The sequence below is a fragment of the Hemibagrus wyckioides genome, linkage group LG01 (genome assembly GCF_019097595.1).
Source record: "Hemibagrus wyckioides isolate EC202008001 linkage group LG01, SWU_Hwy_1.0, whole genome shotgun sequence".
Classification (NCBI taxonomy): Eukaryota; Metazoa; Chordata; class Actinopteri; order Siluriformes; family Bagridae; genus Hemibagrus; species Hemibagrus wyckioides.
Genome location: NC_080710.1, coordinates 21571189 through 21588023, shown reverse-complemented (window position 1 = coordinate 21588023; position 16835 = coordinate 21571189). Strand labels below are relative to the sequence as shown.

The 16835-nt window shown below is 37.7% G+C and overlaps 2 protein-coding genes across 2 annotated transcripts; both read left to right on the top strand.

Annotated features, from left to right (window-relative positions):
- The first annotated feature begins 92 nt into the window (after window positions 1-92).
- Window positions 93-3912, top strand: dctn3 (dynactin 3 (p22)). The gene is made up of 7 exons (XM_058390379.1): window positions 93-251; window positions 1551-1635; window positions 1727-1813; window positions 2743-2826; window positions 2931-2989; window positions 3360-3419; window positions 3631-3912. The coding sequence occupies exons 1-7, from the start codon at window positions 156-158 to the stop codon at window positions 3715-3717; spliced, it is 558 nt and encodes a 185-aa protein (XP_058246362.1). The 5' UTR covers window positions 93-155; the 3' UTR covers window positions 3718-3912.
- A 2593-nt stretch (window positions 3913-6505) lies between these two features.
- Window positions 6506-15770, top strand: ttk (ttk protein kinase). The gene is made up of 25 exons (XM_058394643.1): window positions 6506-6641; window positions 7095-7184; window positions 7285-7507; window positions 7634-7740; window positions 8955-9098; window positions 9278-9386; window positions 9493-9574; window positions 9670-9770; window positions 9859-9952; window positions 10105-10192; window positions 10356-10578; window positions 11480-11586; window positions 11870-12013; window positions 12134-12285; window positions 12455-12603; window positions 12690-12813; window positions 13166-13258; window positions 13358-13515; window positions 13674-13825; window positions 13918-14042; window positions 14128-14202; window positions 14360-14536; window positions 14623-14719; window positions 14901-14986; window positions 15072-15770. Exons 2-25 carry the CDS (start codon window positions 7097-7099, stop codon window positions 15153-15155), a joined length of 2982 nt encoding a protein of 993 aa, XP_058250626.1. The 5' UTR covers window positions 6506-6641; window positions 7095-7096; the 3' UTR covers window positions 15156-15770.
- Window positions 15771-16835: the final 1065 nt, after the last annotated feature.

The following is a 16835-nucleotide window of genomic DNA, read 5'->3' as shown; positions in this document are numbered from 1 at the left end:
CTAATATTTATTTTCTATCAAAATACATTTTATAACGATTTTCGAGAGCACATTTGGTGGAAGTGACCTGTTCATAACAAACATGTCTGGCAACCCAAGGATGAGCGCAGACAACAATAACGTCATTTCCGGGTTGGAGAACCACAGACGGCAAAATGGAAGGAAGCAACATTGATGAGTTGAATACTAGGCTTCAAGAGCTGGAAAAGCGTGTGTATGGAGAACGTGGCACAAATAATAAACCATTTAAGGTAATGCGGCAGTGGGAATGGTGAACATGTGAATATTTAAGTGCTAGCTTGTTTTGTGGTTAGCAGGCGTTGGCTAGCTGCAGGTCCGTCGCTGGTCATCTCTAGTCGTTGTGTACCGTTAGTGGTTGTTTATTAGAGCTAACACTGAGACATGGCCATGCTGTATGTCGTATAACGCTATATTTTCTGCAGAATATGTTGTCATGCAATTTAGTTACTGATGACAACCGTTTTAAATATATTAGATTGATTTCACTGGACCTTCATGCTGTTTGTACGGGCGTGGCACAGCTATATATATTTCTGGAAATGAGCATATGGACAGTGTTAAAGTGGCTATAGACATGTGTTGAGATACATTTAATCATAACTATATAACATTCACTTAGATATTCATTGAATTGTATAGAGTTATCTGCTTCATGCTGTCAGCTTTAGCCAGCAGCTATTAGCCAAGTCAAAAAGGTTTTACTGTCATTCCTCGAATCACAAACAGATGAAATACACTATATTGCCAAAAGTTTTGGGACACCCCTCCAAATCATTGAATTCAGGGGTTGGACTTGACCCCTTAGTTCCAGTGAAAGGAACTCTTAATGCTTCAGCATACCAAGACAATTTGGACAATTTCATGCTCCCAGCTTTGTGGGAACAGTTTGGGGATGACCCCTTCCTGTTCCAACATGACTGCACACTAGTGCACAAAGCAACGTCCATAAAGACATGGATGAGCGAGTTTGGTGTGGAGGAACTTGACTGACCTGCTGATAGTCCTGATCTCAACCCTATAGAACACCTTTGGGATGAATTAGAGTGGAGACTGTGAGCCAGGCCTTCTCATCCAACATCGGTGCATGACCTCACAAGTTCGCTTCTAGAGGAATGGTCAAAAATTCCCATAAACACACTCCTTGAAGCTGTTATAGCTGCAAAGGGTGGGCCAGCTCCATATTACATTCCTGTGCATGTAAAGGCAGACATCCCAGTTTTGGCCTGGCTCGCAGTCTCCACTCTGATTCATCTTGTGCACATATCAAAAAGGCAATATGAAATATTGACACTAGAAATAGTTTTTTATATAGTTTCTTTAATAGTCAAGCAGCAGCATGAACATGTAGAGTAAATTGTGTATGTGGATTTGTTAAATATCATGTCTCTTTTGTAAAAAGTGGCTCCATAGCCTAATCTTACAGATGCTAGCAGTGTGAACAGTGCAGTGAAGGTATATTATATATTAAAAAAAAAAGATCCTTCGTGATGCTAGTTCTTAGCTGTAATCACGATTTTTCTCTTTTTCAGTCTGCCGAGTCTTTGGCGAGGATCAATTCTGCCCTCGCAAACACAGCAAGCAAGAGAGAACGAGTCAAGATTCTTCACAAGAAAAGTGAGCAAATACAGATTTTTGACTATTATAGATCCTATAAACCCACTGCGTTATGTATGTCTGTTTACCTTTTATGTTTTTTGTTTTTCAGTTGAAGATCTGCTGAAGTTTATAGATCCACAATTCACAGACCACATTGCTGTGCCAGATGCAATGAAACTGGAGTTTATTTTAGCAGGTCAGTAGTCTTTAATCTTAATCTGTTGTCAAGTCTTGATGGTGTGCTATACTATAGTTTTAGTGGCAGTAATACAGCAGCTAGGTGAAAGGCGCATGAGTGACCATATAAAAATTCAAATTCAAATTTTATTTGTCACATACATATACATACACAGTACAACATGCAGTGAAATGTTTTTTTCATGACTGTCCGGCATGTAAACATTTATAAAAGTATGTGAAAAAGAGATCCATAAAAAATAAAGATAAAAATAAAACTAGAGTATCTTAAAAGTATAAAAATAGAAAATAAAGTGAAATAAAATATAATATAAATAAATATATGAAAATAGGTGTAAAAATGTGAAAATATAGGTGTAAGAATATGAAAATATAGGTGTAAGTAGATAAAAAAAAAAAAAAATATATATATATATATATCACACACACTAAACAAAGTGGTATATACACACACATACACATAAATGCGGACATGAACGTGATGGGATGTATGTGTATATGGCATATATTGAGATGATCCAGTGTTTATCATTAAAGTGTCCATGTGCTGTAATAATTGTATAAAGTGACTTGTGCCAGTCCAGTGTCAAAGTGTCAGGTTGTGCAAAGTGATGAAAAAAAAAAGCAGAGAGAGTCCCCGTATCTGTATCAGGTTCTAGGTGTTTCCTGGTTCAGACTCTGAATGGCCTGCGGGAAGAAGCTCCTCCTCATTCTCTCTGTGTTTGCCTTCATGGAGCGGAAGTACCTTTCCTGCTGCTGTCCATCATTAAATTATGAATTTTTATTGCCTGTATTGTCCGCAGTTCTTTTTACAGTCTATATCTAAAGTATTTTGCATATTCTAAATGTCAGCTGATGTTTTTAAATAGTTTTAGTATCAAGAACCACTAATAAATGCATAGTCATGCTTCCTTTTACTCTTTCTAGAGGAGGACTTCCTGCGCTCTCAGGCTGCCTTGCTGGAGCAGGTGAATAACCTTCAGCCTCTGTTGGATAGCCCACATATTAAAGGTAAGAGAGAGAGAGAGCATATGTAACTGGTGCACTGGCTTTACTGTAAAAATTTTACTTCAAGTTTAATATAATATTTTCTATTTGCTGCTTGACTAAAACAGCTGTTCCAGAACTTTCTACCAAAGTGCAGCGTCTGTCTCAAATTCACATCGGTCAGCAGGTAAAACATGGCTCATTCGTACAGTTTATTAAAGCACAAATCGAATGTTGTAATCTGTTAAACCATCACAACTTGTGAACGTTTCAGACTCTCTAGCTTAAGCTTGCTAAAGTTACATTGCCTTTTGTTTCTTAATAATTGCAGTTGCACTGTCCATAGCCATTTCTAAAGGACGCAACACAATTTAATTCTTAAACTCAATAAACACCCTGGACTCTATTTAGGGTGCAAATCTTATTATTTCATAGCCATCCTATAAATCATCCCATCGTTTTCTAAGTCATTATCCTCTTTTATTAAGAGAATAATTTAATATATTCCTTTATTGCTAATATGAACATGTTGTTTCAATCCTGATTCTACTTAATAGGACCAAAGTGAAGAGTTATCTGCAGACGTGAAAAGGCTGTTTGAAGAATACAACAAAATGGTATCCTTCATTACACAAAGGTCTCTGTGTTCATGTTCAGGTTATTAATAACCCATGGTCTGAATGTGAAAAGGGGCTTTCACTGTGTGTGCCTCAAGCTGTCTTTATAAAATACTTGTGATCAGAATGCCTCAGTTATAAACTCCTTGTGTATGATTGTTGGTTGTATGAAGCTTGAATGTGTAAAGACCCTTCCTTAACACTGGCCCAGATGTTTCTTTTGTCTAAGCAGTTTACCCAGTGGGATGAAACTCTGAGGAAACTGGAAGCCCCCAAACAAGTCCAGCTAACCGATTAGTGAAATAATGCTTAGTTTTTGACACTAAGATAATAATGTCATTTTTGTCTTCTTATTTTGTTGTACATATGTTCCTAATTAGCTTATGATGACTTTGCAACTGTTTAATATTGATAAAATGCACTCAAAGCATGCTGTCATTGACATACTCCAAATTATTTGCTTGAGTAATAAAGTACAAATATTATACTCTTATGTGATAGTTTCATGTTTATTTTATGCTACTTGTGTGTTTTAATAAATAACCCAAAATGCTTAATATGAAATTCTACATATGTATGCTTAAAAGGGCTTGAAGGTGTTGTTTTAAAAAAATATTTATTATTACATCATTACATGGATCTAATGTCCTTGTATCTATTACAGACATTTTCAACTATCTGCCAAAAAAAGTTTCTTTATTTAGAAATGAATTTAAACAAATTTAAGTTTTTGCTGCTTTTCTTCTCATGTAGTGCCAGATGTTTTACTATACAGTATCATTTTATATGACTACTGAATACCAATCATTCACTACATATATTAGTCAGTTGTCTGGACAGTGACACCATTTTTGGAATTTTGCCTCTGGACACCATCTCAATGGATTTAAAATGAAGCAATCAAGATGTTATTAAAAAGGACTTCTTTTAGCTTTTATAGTGGTAGCTTAGGTTAAGGTGTTGGACTCCTTCTCAGAAGGTTGTGAGTTTGAATCCCACATCCACCAAGCCACTGCTAGGCTCCTGAGTAATGCCCTTAACCCTTAATTGCTTAATTGTATATAAAAAATGAGAAAATGTAAGTTGCTCAGGATAAGGGCATCTGCCAAACGATCTAACCAACATATTGCTTTAACTGCTTAGGAATAACAGCCATTAAGTTCTTTATTACAGGAATAAGGACAAAAATTCTGCATCTAACTGTATCAAATCATTTGCTCCTGAGTAGTATCTTGAAGTCAGGCTTAAATCAACTTCCTAGTGACATTATAAAATAAGAACCCTATGTTACCTGCTTTCAACCCATATACAATTTACAATTGTAAGCATTTCCTGAACTTGCCAAATATTTCTGCATTATGTACTGTAACATAATGTAATATTAATTGATGTAACATACAGTAGTCCTTAAAAAACAATCCACTGTGGTTAAACTGGCCTTACAGAGTCCACAATAAAGCAGCCTCTTGAATATATAACAAAACATCTGAACATCAAAATTATAATTTGTCATTTAGGATCAACAAATGCAACTTGGATTTGTTAGAGATCTTTGTCTTAGAAATAAGGACAAAGCCCCCAGGATACATTCAAATGAATATGAATAAGTATGCAACAAATAACACTTTAAACCTGCCATTAAGGATGAAAATAAAGGTCCCTGAATGTGTCCTAGTTTTCCAAATATATATTTTCTTTAGCAAATCGCACCTTTATTTCTGAGAAGGTCATATTTCCCAGAATATAATTACACGTGTCTGATGTTATGACATCATATTTCACAAAATCATGCAATCATGAATCAGCACACAAAACATAAAATGTATCCTACACTATATTGCCAAAAGTTTTGGGACACCCCTCCAAATCATTGAATTCAGGTGTGGTTTTTCAGGGGTTGGGCTTGGCCCCTTGGTTCCAGTGAGAGGAACTCTTAATGCTTCAGCATACCAAGACATTTTGGACAATTTTATGTTCCCAAATTTGTGGGAACAGTTTGGGGATGACCCCTTCCTGTTCCAACATGACTGTACACCAGTGCACAAAGCAACGTCCATAAAGACATGGATGAGTGAGTTTGGTGTGGAGGAACTTGTCTGGCCTGCACAGAGTCCGGACTTCAACCCTACAGAACACTTTTGGGATGAATTAGAGCGAAGACTATGAGCCAGAGCTTCTCATCCAACATCAGTGCCTGACCTCACAAATGCAATTTCCAAAGGAATGATCAAAAATTCCCATGAACACACTCCTAAACCTTGTGGACAGCCTTCCCAGAAGAGTTGAAGCTGTTATAAGTGGATGGGACAACTCAGTATTAAATTCATGTGCATGTAAAGGCAGACATCCCAGTTTTGGAATGGCTCACAGTCTCCACTCTAATTCATCCCAAAGGTGTTCTATCAGGTTGAGGTCAGGACTTGTCCAGGACCAGTCAATTTCCTCCACACAGCTTCAGCTCTTCTGGGAAGGCTTTCCACAAGGTTTAGGAGAGTGTTTATGGGTATTTTTGATCATTCCTCTGGAAATTGTATTTGTGAGGTCAGGCACTGATGTTGGACGAGAAGCTCTGGCTCACAGTCTTCGCTCTAATTCATCCCAAAGGTGTTCTATGGGGTTGAGGTCAGGACTCTGTGCAGACCAGTCAAGTTCCTCAACACCAAACTTGCTCATCCATGTCTTTATGGACGTTGCTTTGTGCACTAGTGTGCAGTCAAGCTGGAACAGGAAGGGGTCATCCCCAAACTGTTCCCACAAAGTTGGGAGCATGAAATTGTCCAAAATGTCTTGGTATGCTGAAGCATTAAGAGTTCCTTTCACTGGAACTAAGGGGCCAAGCCCAACCCCTGAAAAAACAACACCTGAATTCAGTGATTTACTTTTGGTAATATAGTGTATTTCAGGTCACATAATAGTGAGGTAAATCCCAGGGTGTGGCTCTGTATTTTTTTTTTATTTATTTATTTATTTTTTTTCTGTAAAAATGCCTTTCACTTTTGGATTTATTTTAAACAAGCCACAAGATGGCGTCTCTCCGAGCAGAAGGCGGAGCTTCTCAGTACAAACTGACCAATCAGAACGCGCCGCTGGGCGAGGAGGCGATTTTGAATGTTGGACAAAACACTTTCCTGGTGCCTCGTTCACGGATTACAGGATATCACTGCGATATTGTGTGTACAGCATAAACACAGCATTTGGGAAGCTCTCCCAATACAAGCGGTGGTAAGCTTTATATCTAAATTATTCGGAATAGCAATGCTTGAACCTGTATTTAAGGTTATTACTGCTGTCTTGAAAAAGTCCGGTCATGCTAGTTTCTAACGTTACTTCATGCTAGCTCACTTAGCTGCCATGCTAGCTAGACCTGTCGTGTTACTGTGCCGTTTCCTCACTATTTGTTATCGACTTTTTTTTGATTACTCCTTTGTATCTCTAGCTTTATTATAAGAGACTTTACTTTATAATGGCCGTACAAGCTTCACAGCGAAAGAGGAAAACTTGACTAGCTAGGTACTTTCCCTTATACAGAGCAGACACGTAGTCTATTTATAGCTGAATAGTTTTATGTCCGTGTGTCTACCATACAGTCTCAACAGAACGCTTATTAACCTGAATATTATTGGCCTTATTTTGCTGTAGTGAAAGCCGGGTCTGAGTGTGTATGTTTGTGTTTAGGGATGGATGAGGAGGAGAACACTGACCGGAAGCTCCAGATTGCCATGCTGTGTCAGAAGCTGGAGAAAATCAAGAGATACTACAACGACGGTGATTTTTTTTAAAAAGATTGATGACTGCCAGCTTCTTCTCTATAACATTATGTGAACACTTGTTCTAGTCTGGTTATGACTTGTTTCCTTTTCAACAGATGACACAGACAACATCAACCAGATCATCAGCTCCAACTCACCAGACACATGCAGAACCTTTCTGACAAACCTAGAAAAGAAAGGCAATCCTCAGTCAGATCCTACTCTCCTCTCCAAATTAATGGATTGCTACACGCGGGTTTTCTCAAGCATGCCACTAGGAAAACACAGTCGGAATTTAAGCTATGCACGGATGCTGGTCAGATTTGCAGAGCTTAAAGCGTAAGTCTCTGACCGACACATTGAAATATGTAATTCTGTTCAGTCACATCTACATATTAAATAAGCACGACAAATATTGCTAACATCTGAATATACTATTTGTCCTTTGTTTTTTTTTTAAAACAGTATCCAAGATGTCAATGATGCACGGGATAGTTTTGACATAGCAAGATCCCATTGCAAAGATTTTGCCTTTGTCCATGTAGCGTGTGCTCAGTTTGAACTTTTACAAGGTAAGGAGATGTTACTGGTGCTGATGCAGAGCTTAAAACCGTCCTACTTTTTAATGCCTCAATTTATAGGAAAGTATAAAAAGCTGCTTGCCTTCATGATTATTGGAGTTTAAGATTATTCTTTAACTTGTACTATATTGCCAAAAGTTTTGGGACACCATTCCGAATCACTGAATTCAGGGGTTGGGCTTGGCCCTTTAGTTCCAGTGAAAGGAAATCTTAATGCTTCAGCTTACCAAGACATTTTGGAAAATTTCCTGGTCCCAGCTTTGTAGCAACAGTTTGGGGATGACCCCTTCCTGTTCCAACATGACTGCACAACAGTGCACAAAGCAAGGTCCATAAAGACATAGATGAGTGAGTTTGGTGTGGAAGAACTTCACAGTCCAGAGTCCTGACTGCAATCTGACTGAAGACCTTTTGAATGAATTAGAGCAGAGGCTGCGAGCCAGACCTTCTTGTCCAACATCAGTGCCAGACCTCACAAATGTGCTTCTAGAGGAATGATCAATAATTTCCATAAACACTCCTAAACCTCGTGGAAAGCCTTCCCAGATAAGATGAAGCTGTTATCGCTGCAAAGGGTGGGCCATCTCCATATTAAATTCATGTGCATGAAAAGGCAGATGTCCCAGTTTTGGAATGGCTCAGAGTCGCTCTAATTCATCCTAAAGGTGTTCTATCAGCTTGAGGTCAGGACTCTGTGCAGGCCAGTCAAGTTCCTCCACACCAAACTCACTCATCCATGTCTTTATGGATGTTGCTTTGTGCACTAGTGTACAGTCATGTTGGAACAGGAAGGGGTCATCCCCAAACTGTTCCCACAAAGTTGGGAACATGAAATCGTCCAAAATGTCTTGGTGTGCTGAAGCATTAAGAGTTCCTCGGAGTTTACTGGAACTAAGGGGCCAAAAACAACACCTGAATTCAGTGATTTGGAGCAGTGTCCCAAAACATTTAGCAATATAGTGTATTTTAATATGAGCATGATATCAGTAAAGATGACTGGTTGTGGTCTCTGCAACGTAAATGTAAAGAGGAACCAGAATTTTACTGTATGAACACCTTTTCTAGTCTAGTATTGACTTGTTTACCTTTCTACAGATAACACAGACAACATTAACCAGATCGCAATTTTATTTGTTTAAAGTAGTCTTCAAGTATTTATTTATATACCAAAACACATTCTAAACCTTCATTCTTATAACCAACAGGAGATGCAAAGAAATGTGCCTCAATTCTTCAGCAGGCTATTGAAATGGGGGCTAAGCCATGGGAAAGTTTGGAAACTGCAGTGCAGAATTTAAAACTGGGTAAAAGTCAACTTCTTTCCCAAGAGGATAAAGAGAATATTGCAGGTTGGTTATTGAAATAAATATTTTTATTTAGTATATGCTGTGTATTTTTGCTTTTAAATCAAAGGAACAAAATTGTTTTTATAGATTTATTTTGCTGTTTTATTTGCACATATGCATGTTTTTGAATTTTTGTTCGACATGCTGTATTGTTGAATAATGTGGAAAATGTGTTTGTTTAGTGACTGAAAATCTACAAGAACCCATAAAGAAAACCTTAATGTGTAAAGGTGACTCCAGGAAGTCTGATGGATCAGGTGACATTCATCTGGCCAGTGGTTTTTCTTTGGGGTAAGAGATTATTAAATCATATGATAATTCACCATGTTGTATATAAATATGACATGATATTAACTGTTGCATTTCAACACTACTTTGCACGTCTTTGCAATAATAGATCTGATCAGAGGAACAGCCCAATGGATGACCAAGTCCCACCCTGGAGGTCTGGCTCACAACGCAAAAGAACAATTGCCATGGTAAGGTTGAAAATGCTATTTGGTCTCAAAATATATCTTGACATACAAAAGAAGTAATTAACCGCAATGTTTTTTTTTGTTTTTCTTCTTTGTAGCCTGGGAGGACTCCCATGGTACCTCTGTCAATTCCTGAAAATGAAAACATTGATAATGTTTACAAATCTGAGGTCCCCAGCTATAGCAGTAGTTTGTCTAGGTAAGAATCTGTCCATGTCTTTGTAATGCTAATGGTATCTGTCGTGTTTTCTGTGATGATGAAAAATGAGAAGTTGTTTTATCTTTAGGGCATCCTATCGTTCAAGTGCATCCATACTGTCCTCATCGAAGAAGAGTTCTGGAGATGGAGACTCTTATAACTACAGCATGTTAAATCTGAAGGTATGCTAATTAAACTTCCCTGCTTTCCTATTTTATGGACTAGAACTTAAAATCAATGATTTAGATATATTAAAGCACTTATGTCTGAATCTCCCTTGAATTTGATACCTGTAAAAGTTGCCCATTGTGTGATGCCCTATATTGTCGTATAGCCACTTATTAGTCCAGAGCAACATGCTGGGGAGGACATTGGTGATGTTGACTCTACCACAGCACTTCTGCACAGACCAGAAAGGAAAGGTACGGTTAGACTCACTGGGATTCATTTCGATTATATCTTTCTTACACCACCACCATAGTTTTTTAGATTTTGTGAGTTTCTGATTTTCCATTTATTCAATGGAATGAAATCATCAGAGTACTCTTCCCTGTTACTGAGAGATTCTTATGTTATGCTTTTCAGACACCACTGACTTTATTAGCCAGATATTGGTTTCAAACTCTCCCGAGTCCTGCTATACGTACCTCAGAGACCTGGAGACCACCAATGACCCTCGCACAGATGGTGCTTTTCTCTCCAGGCTGTTGGGTTATTACTCTAAAGCGTTCATCAAGTTTCCCCTGGCACAGTATAGCAAACTTGAAAGCTATGCACGGATGATGGTCAGATACGCTGAGTTAAAGGGGTGAGTAAATTGTTAGCTAATGTAATGTAATATAGTTACTGTAAAGTAACAGTGCAGCAGGGGCTAGCCAGCTGTCTCAATACAGACAAATGTTGGGGAACTTTTTAACTATGGGCTCATATCACTAGAAAAATATGGCTGTGGCATCATCAGGATTTAAGAAATGCAAAATGTTCTTTTACGAAAATCAGAAAGGAGTATTTTTTTACGTTCTTTTTAGTTTATTGATTTTATTTTTCAGCAACTAACGATTGGCCAGAACATTACTTATAGCCTGAGCACTACACTACTGAATCTCTACTGTCTACCGCATGACAGGATATTTGTTAGTGTTCTGCCACAGGACTGTTGAGATCTTAAATGTTATATCAACAGGTACTCTAATTCAAGTATAACTTCTCCCACCTCCCAGAAACATGCTAGTATGTTTGTTTTCTACATTTGTATCCAGACCAAATGGGTTCATATTAGACCATATCGAAATACCCAAGGGTCAGTCACCAAAATAATATTTTAGTGCTCCAATATAGTGAATATAATTTTATTGAGTTAAATGTAGCATGGTATCCCCTGACCACTGAAGTTGTGACACATTGGGACATTTGACATTGATCACTTTAGTTAAAGAAAGGTTTTCCTTTGGACTGTATGATGGGCCACCTTTTGTACATTTCTTTACTCTAAATTGCCCCTAGATGTGCTTGAGTGTGTGGAGGTGTGTGTAGTGTGATGGTACCCACACTGCAGTGGCCTGATCGCATTAGGTATGAGTTCTGCCTTGTGCCCAGTGTTCCTGGAATAGGCTCCCGGTCTCAAATAATTAATACAGATTGACTCATAAAACCCAAAAGGGCAGTTTGCCTTTCAGATTGTAATAATGTATTATGATCTTGTTCTGTAGAATTGAAGATCCTGATGAAGCAGAAGATAATTTCATCATTGCCAGAGCCAACAGCAAAGCCTTTGCTTTTGTTCATATCGCCCATGCTCAGTTTGAGCTCTCACAAGGTTGGTGTATATTACAAATGTATGTGTGTATACATAGATTTCAATTCAATTCAAGATTCAAATAACTTTATTAATCCCAGGGGGAAATTGCTTTGACATGTTACAGTTGCTCTAATAAAAATGGAAGAGAGAAAGATGTACTATATATAAGCAGAAAACTGAAAAAAAAAAGTAAAAAACAAACCGTAAAATAGAATAAATAAAATACAAATACTGTACAATACTTACGTTTATTAGTACGTATAATAATATGTTTTTTTTGCTATCGTTTTTTGCTTTGCAGGTAATGGTAAGAAAAGTGCTTCCATTCTGCAGAAAGCTCTGACATCAAATGCAAAACCAGTTGAACTTCTCCAGATGGCAATGAAGAATTTAAAGTCTGGAAAAACTCAGCTTCTCCCTGCTGAAACTAAAGAGAATGGTGCAGGTCAGTTATTTGACTATTTCAGTTTACTCTGGGCAAAGTGTCATCAGTTTGTGAACACATGACCATCACATTCATATTCTTCCTGAGCATTAGACAGATCAATGTCTGTTTATGTTACAGATTCAGCGGTTGCTTTCAGTGATGGTGGAAATAAGGAGGAGGAGGATCCACTGAAAATTTCCACGAAAAAAGCACAGCCTAAACCATACACTATGGAGAGTTTATCTGAATGGAAGATTCCTGCAAATGTCAACAGACAGGCTTCTCCAGAGGTGTGACTATTGCTAGCTCTATAGTCTTTTGTGGCCTTAGGTTTTTTGTATAATAATGAATAATATATATAATCGATGAATTTATGCTAATACTGCATTTCTCGTTTTGTAAAATTATCCTTTTTTTTAATATGTGTATTTGTTTTCCCCCTACAATTGACTATTTTAGGAACATAAGCGTGCTGCAGATCTCATCCCTACAACACGTCCTCTCCAGACGCTTAGAACTCCGTCTGCCTCGGCTCTCTCAGTTCCTTCCAGGATACACCAAGTCAGTTGCTGCCAGACACCCAACCACAAAGAGTCTCATGCAAACAGGTCAGGACTCCACAGGATCTTGATCACAGGATTCAAATTGGTTTTTTGCTCCATTTATGCTGACCAATCTTTTACTTTCTCCCTAGTTTTGTTACGCCTATAGTGAAACAGAGGCCAGCTCTTGCGTCTGTTCCATCTCAGAGGTTCGGTCATGCTCAGTTACCCTGCACCCCACAGAGTCAGATATCATTTGTCCAGCAGACACAACAGGTAAAGAACAAATATCCCAAAATCTACTTTACACCAGATTACTTTAAATTCATATTTAAGAAACATCATATTTGTGTATATATATAGATATATATATATTTTAATCAGCTATTAATTTCATTGTGTGGAAATGCACAATAGAATAAATGCAGAACAGTTGTCACTAGTTTTTGTATGTGTACAGTATACTGCCTTTATATGAAATATTTTCGCTTGGCAGATAATGTGTTAAACAGTTAACTATAAGAAGACAAGTGCTTTAGGCTCTTGTCGATGTCAAAATGTTTGGAAATAAAAATGATAGTGGATTGTGGCTGCATTCGCTTGCCATAAATGATCTCTTTACTTTCAGGGTCCCATCAGTACTCTCTCTAATGAATCCATCACCATTAAAGGCAGACAGTTCTTCATTTTAAAGATGATAGGCAGGGGTGGTTCCAGTAAGGTAATGTGTGAATAGCATAATAAAGCTTGTATGTATTTATGCATACCTGCCCCACTTTGCCATGGGTTGACGGAAAATATGCCCTGTTCTCATCTTTAGGTGTACCAGGTTCTGGATGAAAAGAAACATCTGTATGCTGTAAAATACGTGAACCTTGAGGAAGCAGATGCCCAGACAGTAATAAGTTACAAGAATGAGATTGAGCACCTGAACCACCTTCAGCAGTACAGTGACCAGATTATCAAACTGTATGACTAGTGAGTGAATTTATTTGTGCTTCCAGAGCTGTATATCGAGCTAGGAAAAGTAAAGGATGATCGTCTAAATCATTTAAGTCTATTTTACACCCATATATTATGTAGTGCACAAGTGTTTTGTATCTGGTTCATCTGATAACTCTGGTAACTAATTTCAGTGAGATCACAGACAGCTACATCTATATGTTGATGGAGTGTGGTAACCTTGACCTCAACACATGGCTTCGTAACCGCAAGACTGTCAACTCACTGGAAAGGAAGTTCTATTGGAGGAACATGCTAGAGGCAGTGCAGACTATCCACAAGCATGGTGACTATGCAATATTACAATATTAAGAGAAAAACATTGCAGCTCTGTTCTAGTTTCAGTCTTAAATCTTTTCGTTAACTGCTCCTTTCCAGGAATTGTCCACAGTGACCTAAAGCCAGCTAATTTTGTCATTGTCAATGCCTCACTGAAGCTCATTGATTTTGGCATAGCAAACCACATTCAGCCAGACATGACGAGTGTTATGAAGGACTCGCAGGTTGGTTCAGAATTTCAGCTGCTACAGAGTTGAATTTGTGCTATTTTTGGTAGTTTGAAAATTAGTGGATGATCTTGTGCTTCAGGTGGGGACACTAAACTACATGCCACCAGAGGCTATTAAAGACACATCATCTAAAGGTGGAAAACCAAGGTCAAAGGTGAAGTTAAATATTACAAAATAAATCTCTAGTCTAGCAAAGCTACAATATAGCAACATACAAAAGGAATATGTGTTTTGTCGACAGGATACATAAACTCAAATTATGTTTTAGATTTTCAGCAGCCAGGCCTAATGCGTGTTTTTGCTGTCCACAGATTAGTCCAAAGGGAGATGTCTGGTCACTTGGATGTATACTTTATTGTATGACCTATGGAAAAACCCCTTTCCAAAACATCACCAACCAAATTGCCAAGATGCATGCTATTATTGATCCATCATATGATATTGACTTTCCAGACATTCCTGAGATGGATCTAGTAGATGTACTGAAGGTGTGTGTTTTTATTAAACGATTACAATATTAAAAACATTTAAGGACATGTTGATATAAAATAAAAATGATTTTGCTTTTAATTAGCGATGCCTGGTGCGCAATCCCAAAGAGCGAATCTCGATTGTGGAACTTCTCGATCATGCATACTTACAGCTGCAGCCTCAGAAACCACCTGAGCGAGGTGCCCACTGTGCTTCACTTTACACATAAGTATATAGTAGTCTATATATAGATAGAACACAAGAAGATGAGTATATAGTACACAGTATGCTAAATATGATTATTATTTCAAATGCTTTCATTTTTTATCATAATGTATTTTTGAGTATCATTTCTAAATATTATAATTATCTTGTTTGTAGTGGAACCATGCAACAATGACCTGAAGAGAATTCTGAATGAGTTGGCTGCTTTACAGTCCCCAAACAGCATTGCAAGAGCTGCTAGTGTGAGTATTCCTCCACTGAAAGTCTCCTGTTATACTGCATTTTTGTTCATCTCATTTATAACCTATTTCTGTCTAATGTTTACAGAACCTAGCAAAAATGTGCAACAGTGGGAAGAAGCTGGATGTTTCTGAGTGTGTCAGGAGCTCCAGTCAGTCTTCATGGAAGTGAATATGCTGATGTAGCCGCACGAATAGTTCAGAATAATCATTTGACAGCACAACACACTTGGATATCTTGAAAATGAATATTTCACTTCAGATTCAGGTCATCTGTTGACCTGAGGAAAAAGACTTGATTGACTTGTATTATATGTTCTTGAAAAACCTTAGTTTTTCCAAGTTTCTCTCCTTTTAACAGATTGAATTATCTTAAATTCAACCCCCCTTTTAAATTTGCCACTGATCTGTCCCCTGACCTGTCTGTATGTTTAAAGTTCTTACAAATAAATTTACCATTATGACATAGTAAACTATAAGGAATGTTTTTGTAGTACTGTACATTACTGTATAAAATAAGTTTTGATATTTATTCAGAATGTTTGAGGTGATATTTGTATATAATTTTACTTTAAAGAAAAAAGTAAACAAGTGAAATGAGAGCACTAGATCCATAGAATAGCCAGTGAAGAGTGTCTGTATGTAACAAAAGAGGTTTCACAAGTTGTGGCTTTGGTCAATAGTGTATTAACTTCTTGTAAGTCATCTTAATAGTAGTTGAAGTCAAATAGTCAGGATCCTAATAAAAATTTCACCTCTCCTAACTGTTAGGGGCAGTAAAGAGCAATTAAAGAGCAATTTAAACACTTTAGTTGACATTTTATTTGTCTATGAATGTGGGTCAAAGCTAGATCTGAATAACTTGCCATAGTGCAGTGGTTCTTATTTTTTTTTTTACTGGTTCCTTGCTCCATCGCAGGCCAGGTTCATATTCATTGCTGTCAAAAACTCCTTTATTTCTTGATGTGCCAGATCTAGAGCCTGCAACATTAAGAGCACAAATGGTCAAATGCAGTGAGTACAGAAGTGATATTTCTGCTAATTTTCTTACATAAAGAATTTCTAAAGAATATTTTATCTACTGGAGCAGTATACACTATATTACCAAATGTTTTGGGACACCCCTCCAAATAATTACATTCAGGGGTTGGGATTGACCCCTTAGTTCCAGTGAGAGGAACTCTTAAAGCTTCAGCATACCAAGACATTTTGGACAATTTCATGCTCCTAACTTTGTGGGAACAGTTTGGGGATGACCCCTTCCTGTTCCAACATGACTGCACACCAGTGCACAAAGACATAGATGAGTGAGTTTGGTGTAGAGGACCTCAACCCCACAGAACACCTTTGGGATGGATTAGAGCAGAGACTGCGAGCCAGGCCTTCTCATCCAACATGTGCCTGACCTCAAAAATGTGCTTCTAGAGGAATGGTCAATGAACACACTCCTAAACCTTGTGGAAAGCCTTCCCAAAAGAGTTGAAGCTGTTATAGCTGCAAATGGAAGGCCAACTCCATATTACATTCATGTACATGTAAAGGCAGACAGCTCAAAACCTTTGGCAATATAAACAGGAAATATTGATACTTAACCAAGTTGCTATCTGCATTTCAGTATATTTTGCAGACAAATCATCACTGATATCAGGATATAATGTAAAGCTGAATCCTAGCAATGTTGGGTTCTTGGACATGCATGTCTTGTTCCAGCCATTTTTTTTTTTAGAAGAATTCACTCAAAACTACTGTTCAGTTCCATGTCATCTTGACCTTAAGTATTGCAAATTGCTCAGCTAAGTCCAATTATATGACCCCTTCGGTTCATTTCTTCCACCGGCTTCCTGTAGCTGAC

Coding starts and splice junctions, on each gene's coding strand:
- dctn3 (XM_058390379.1), top strand. CDS start 156: ATGGAAGGAAGCAACATTGATGAGTTGAATACTAGGCTTCAAGAGCTG. Junction 2,990..3,359: donor AAATTCACATCGGTCAGCAG/GTAAAACATGGC, acceptor TCTACTTAATAG/GACCAAAGTGAAGAGTTATC. Junction 3,420..3,630: donor TTGAAGAATACAACAAAATG/GTATCCTTCATT, acceptor ACACTGGCCCAG/ATGTTTCTTTTGTCTAAGCA.
- ttk (XM_058394643.1), top strand. CDS start 7,097: ATGGATGAGGAGGAGAACACTGACCGGAAGCTCCAGATTGCCATGCTG. Junction 7,508..7,633: donor AGATTTGCAGAGCTTAAAGC/GTAAGTCTCTGA, acceptor TTTTTAAAACAG/TATCCAAGATGTCAATGATG. Junction 14,043..14,127: donor GTGTTATGAAGGACTCGCAG/GTTGGTTCAGAA, acceptor CTTGTGCTTCAG/GTGGGGACACTAAACTACAT.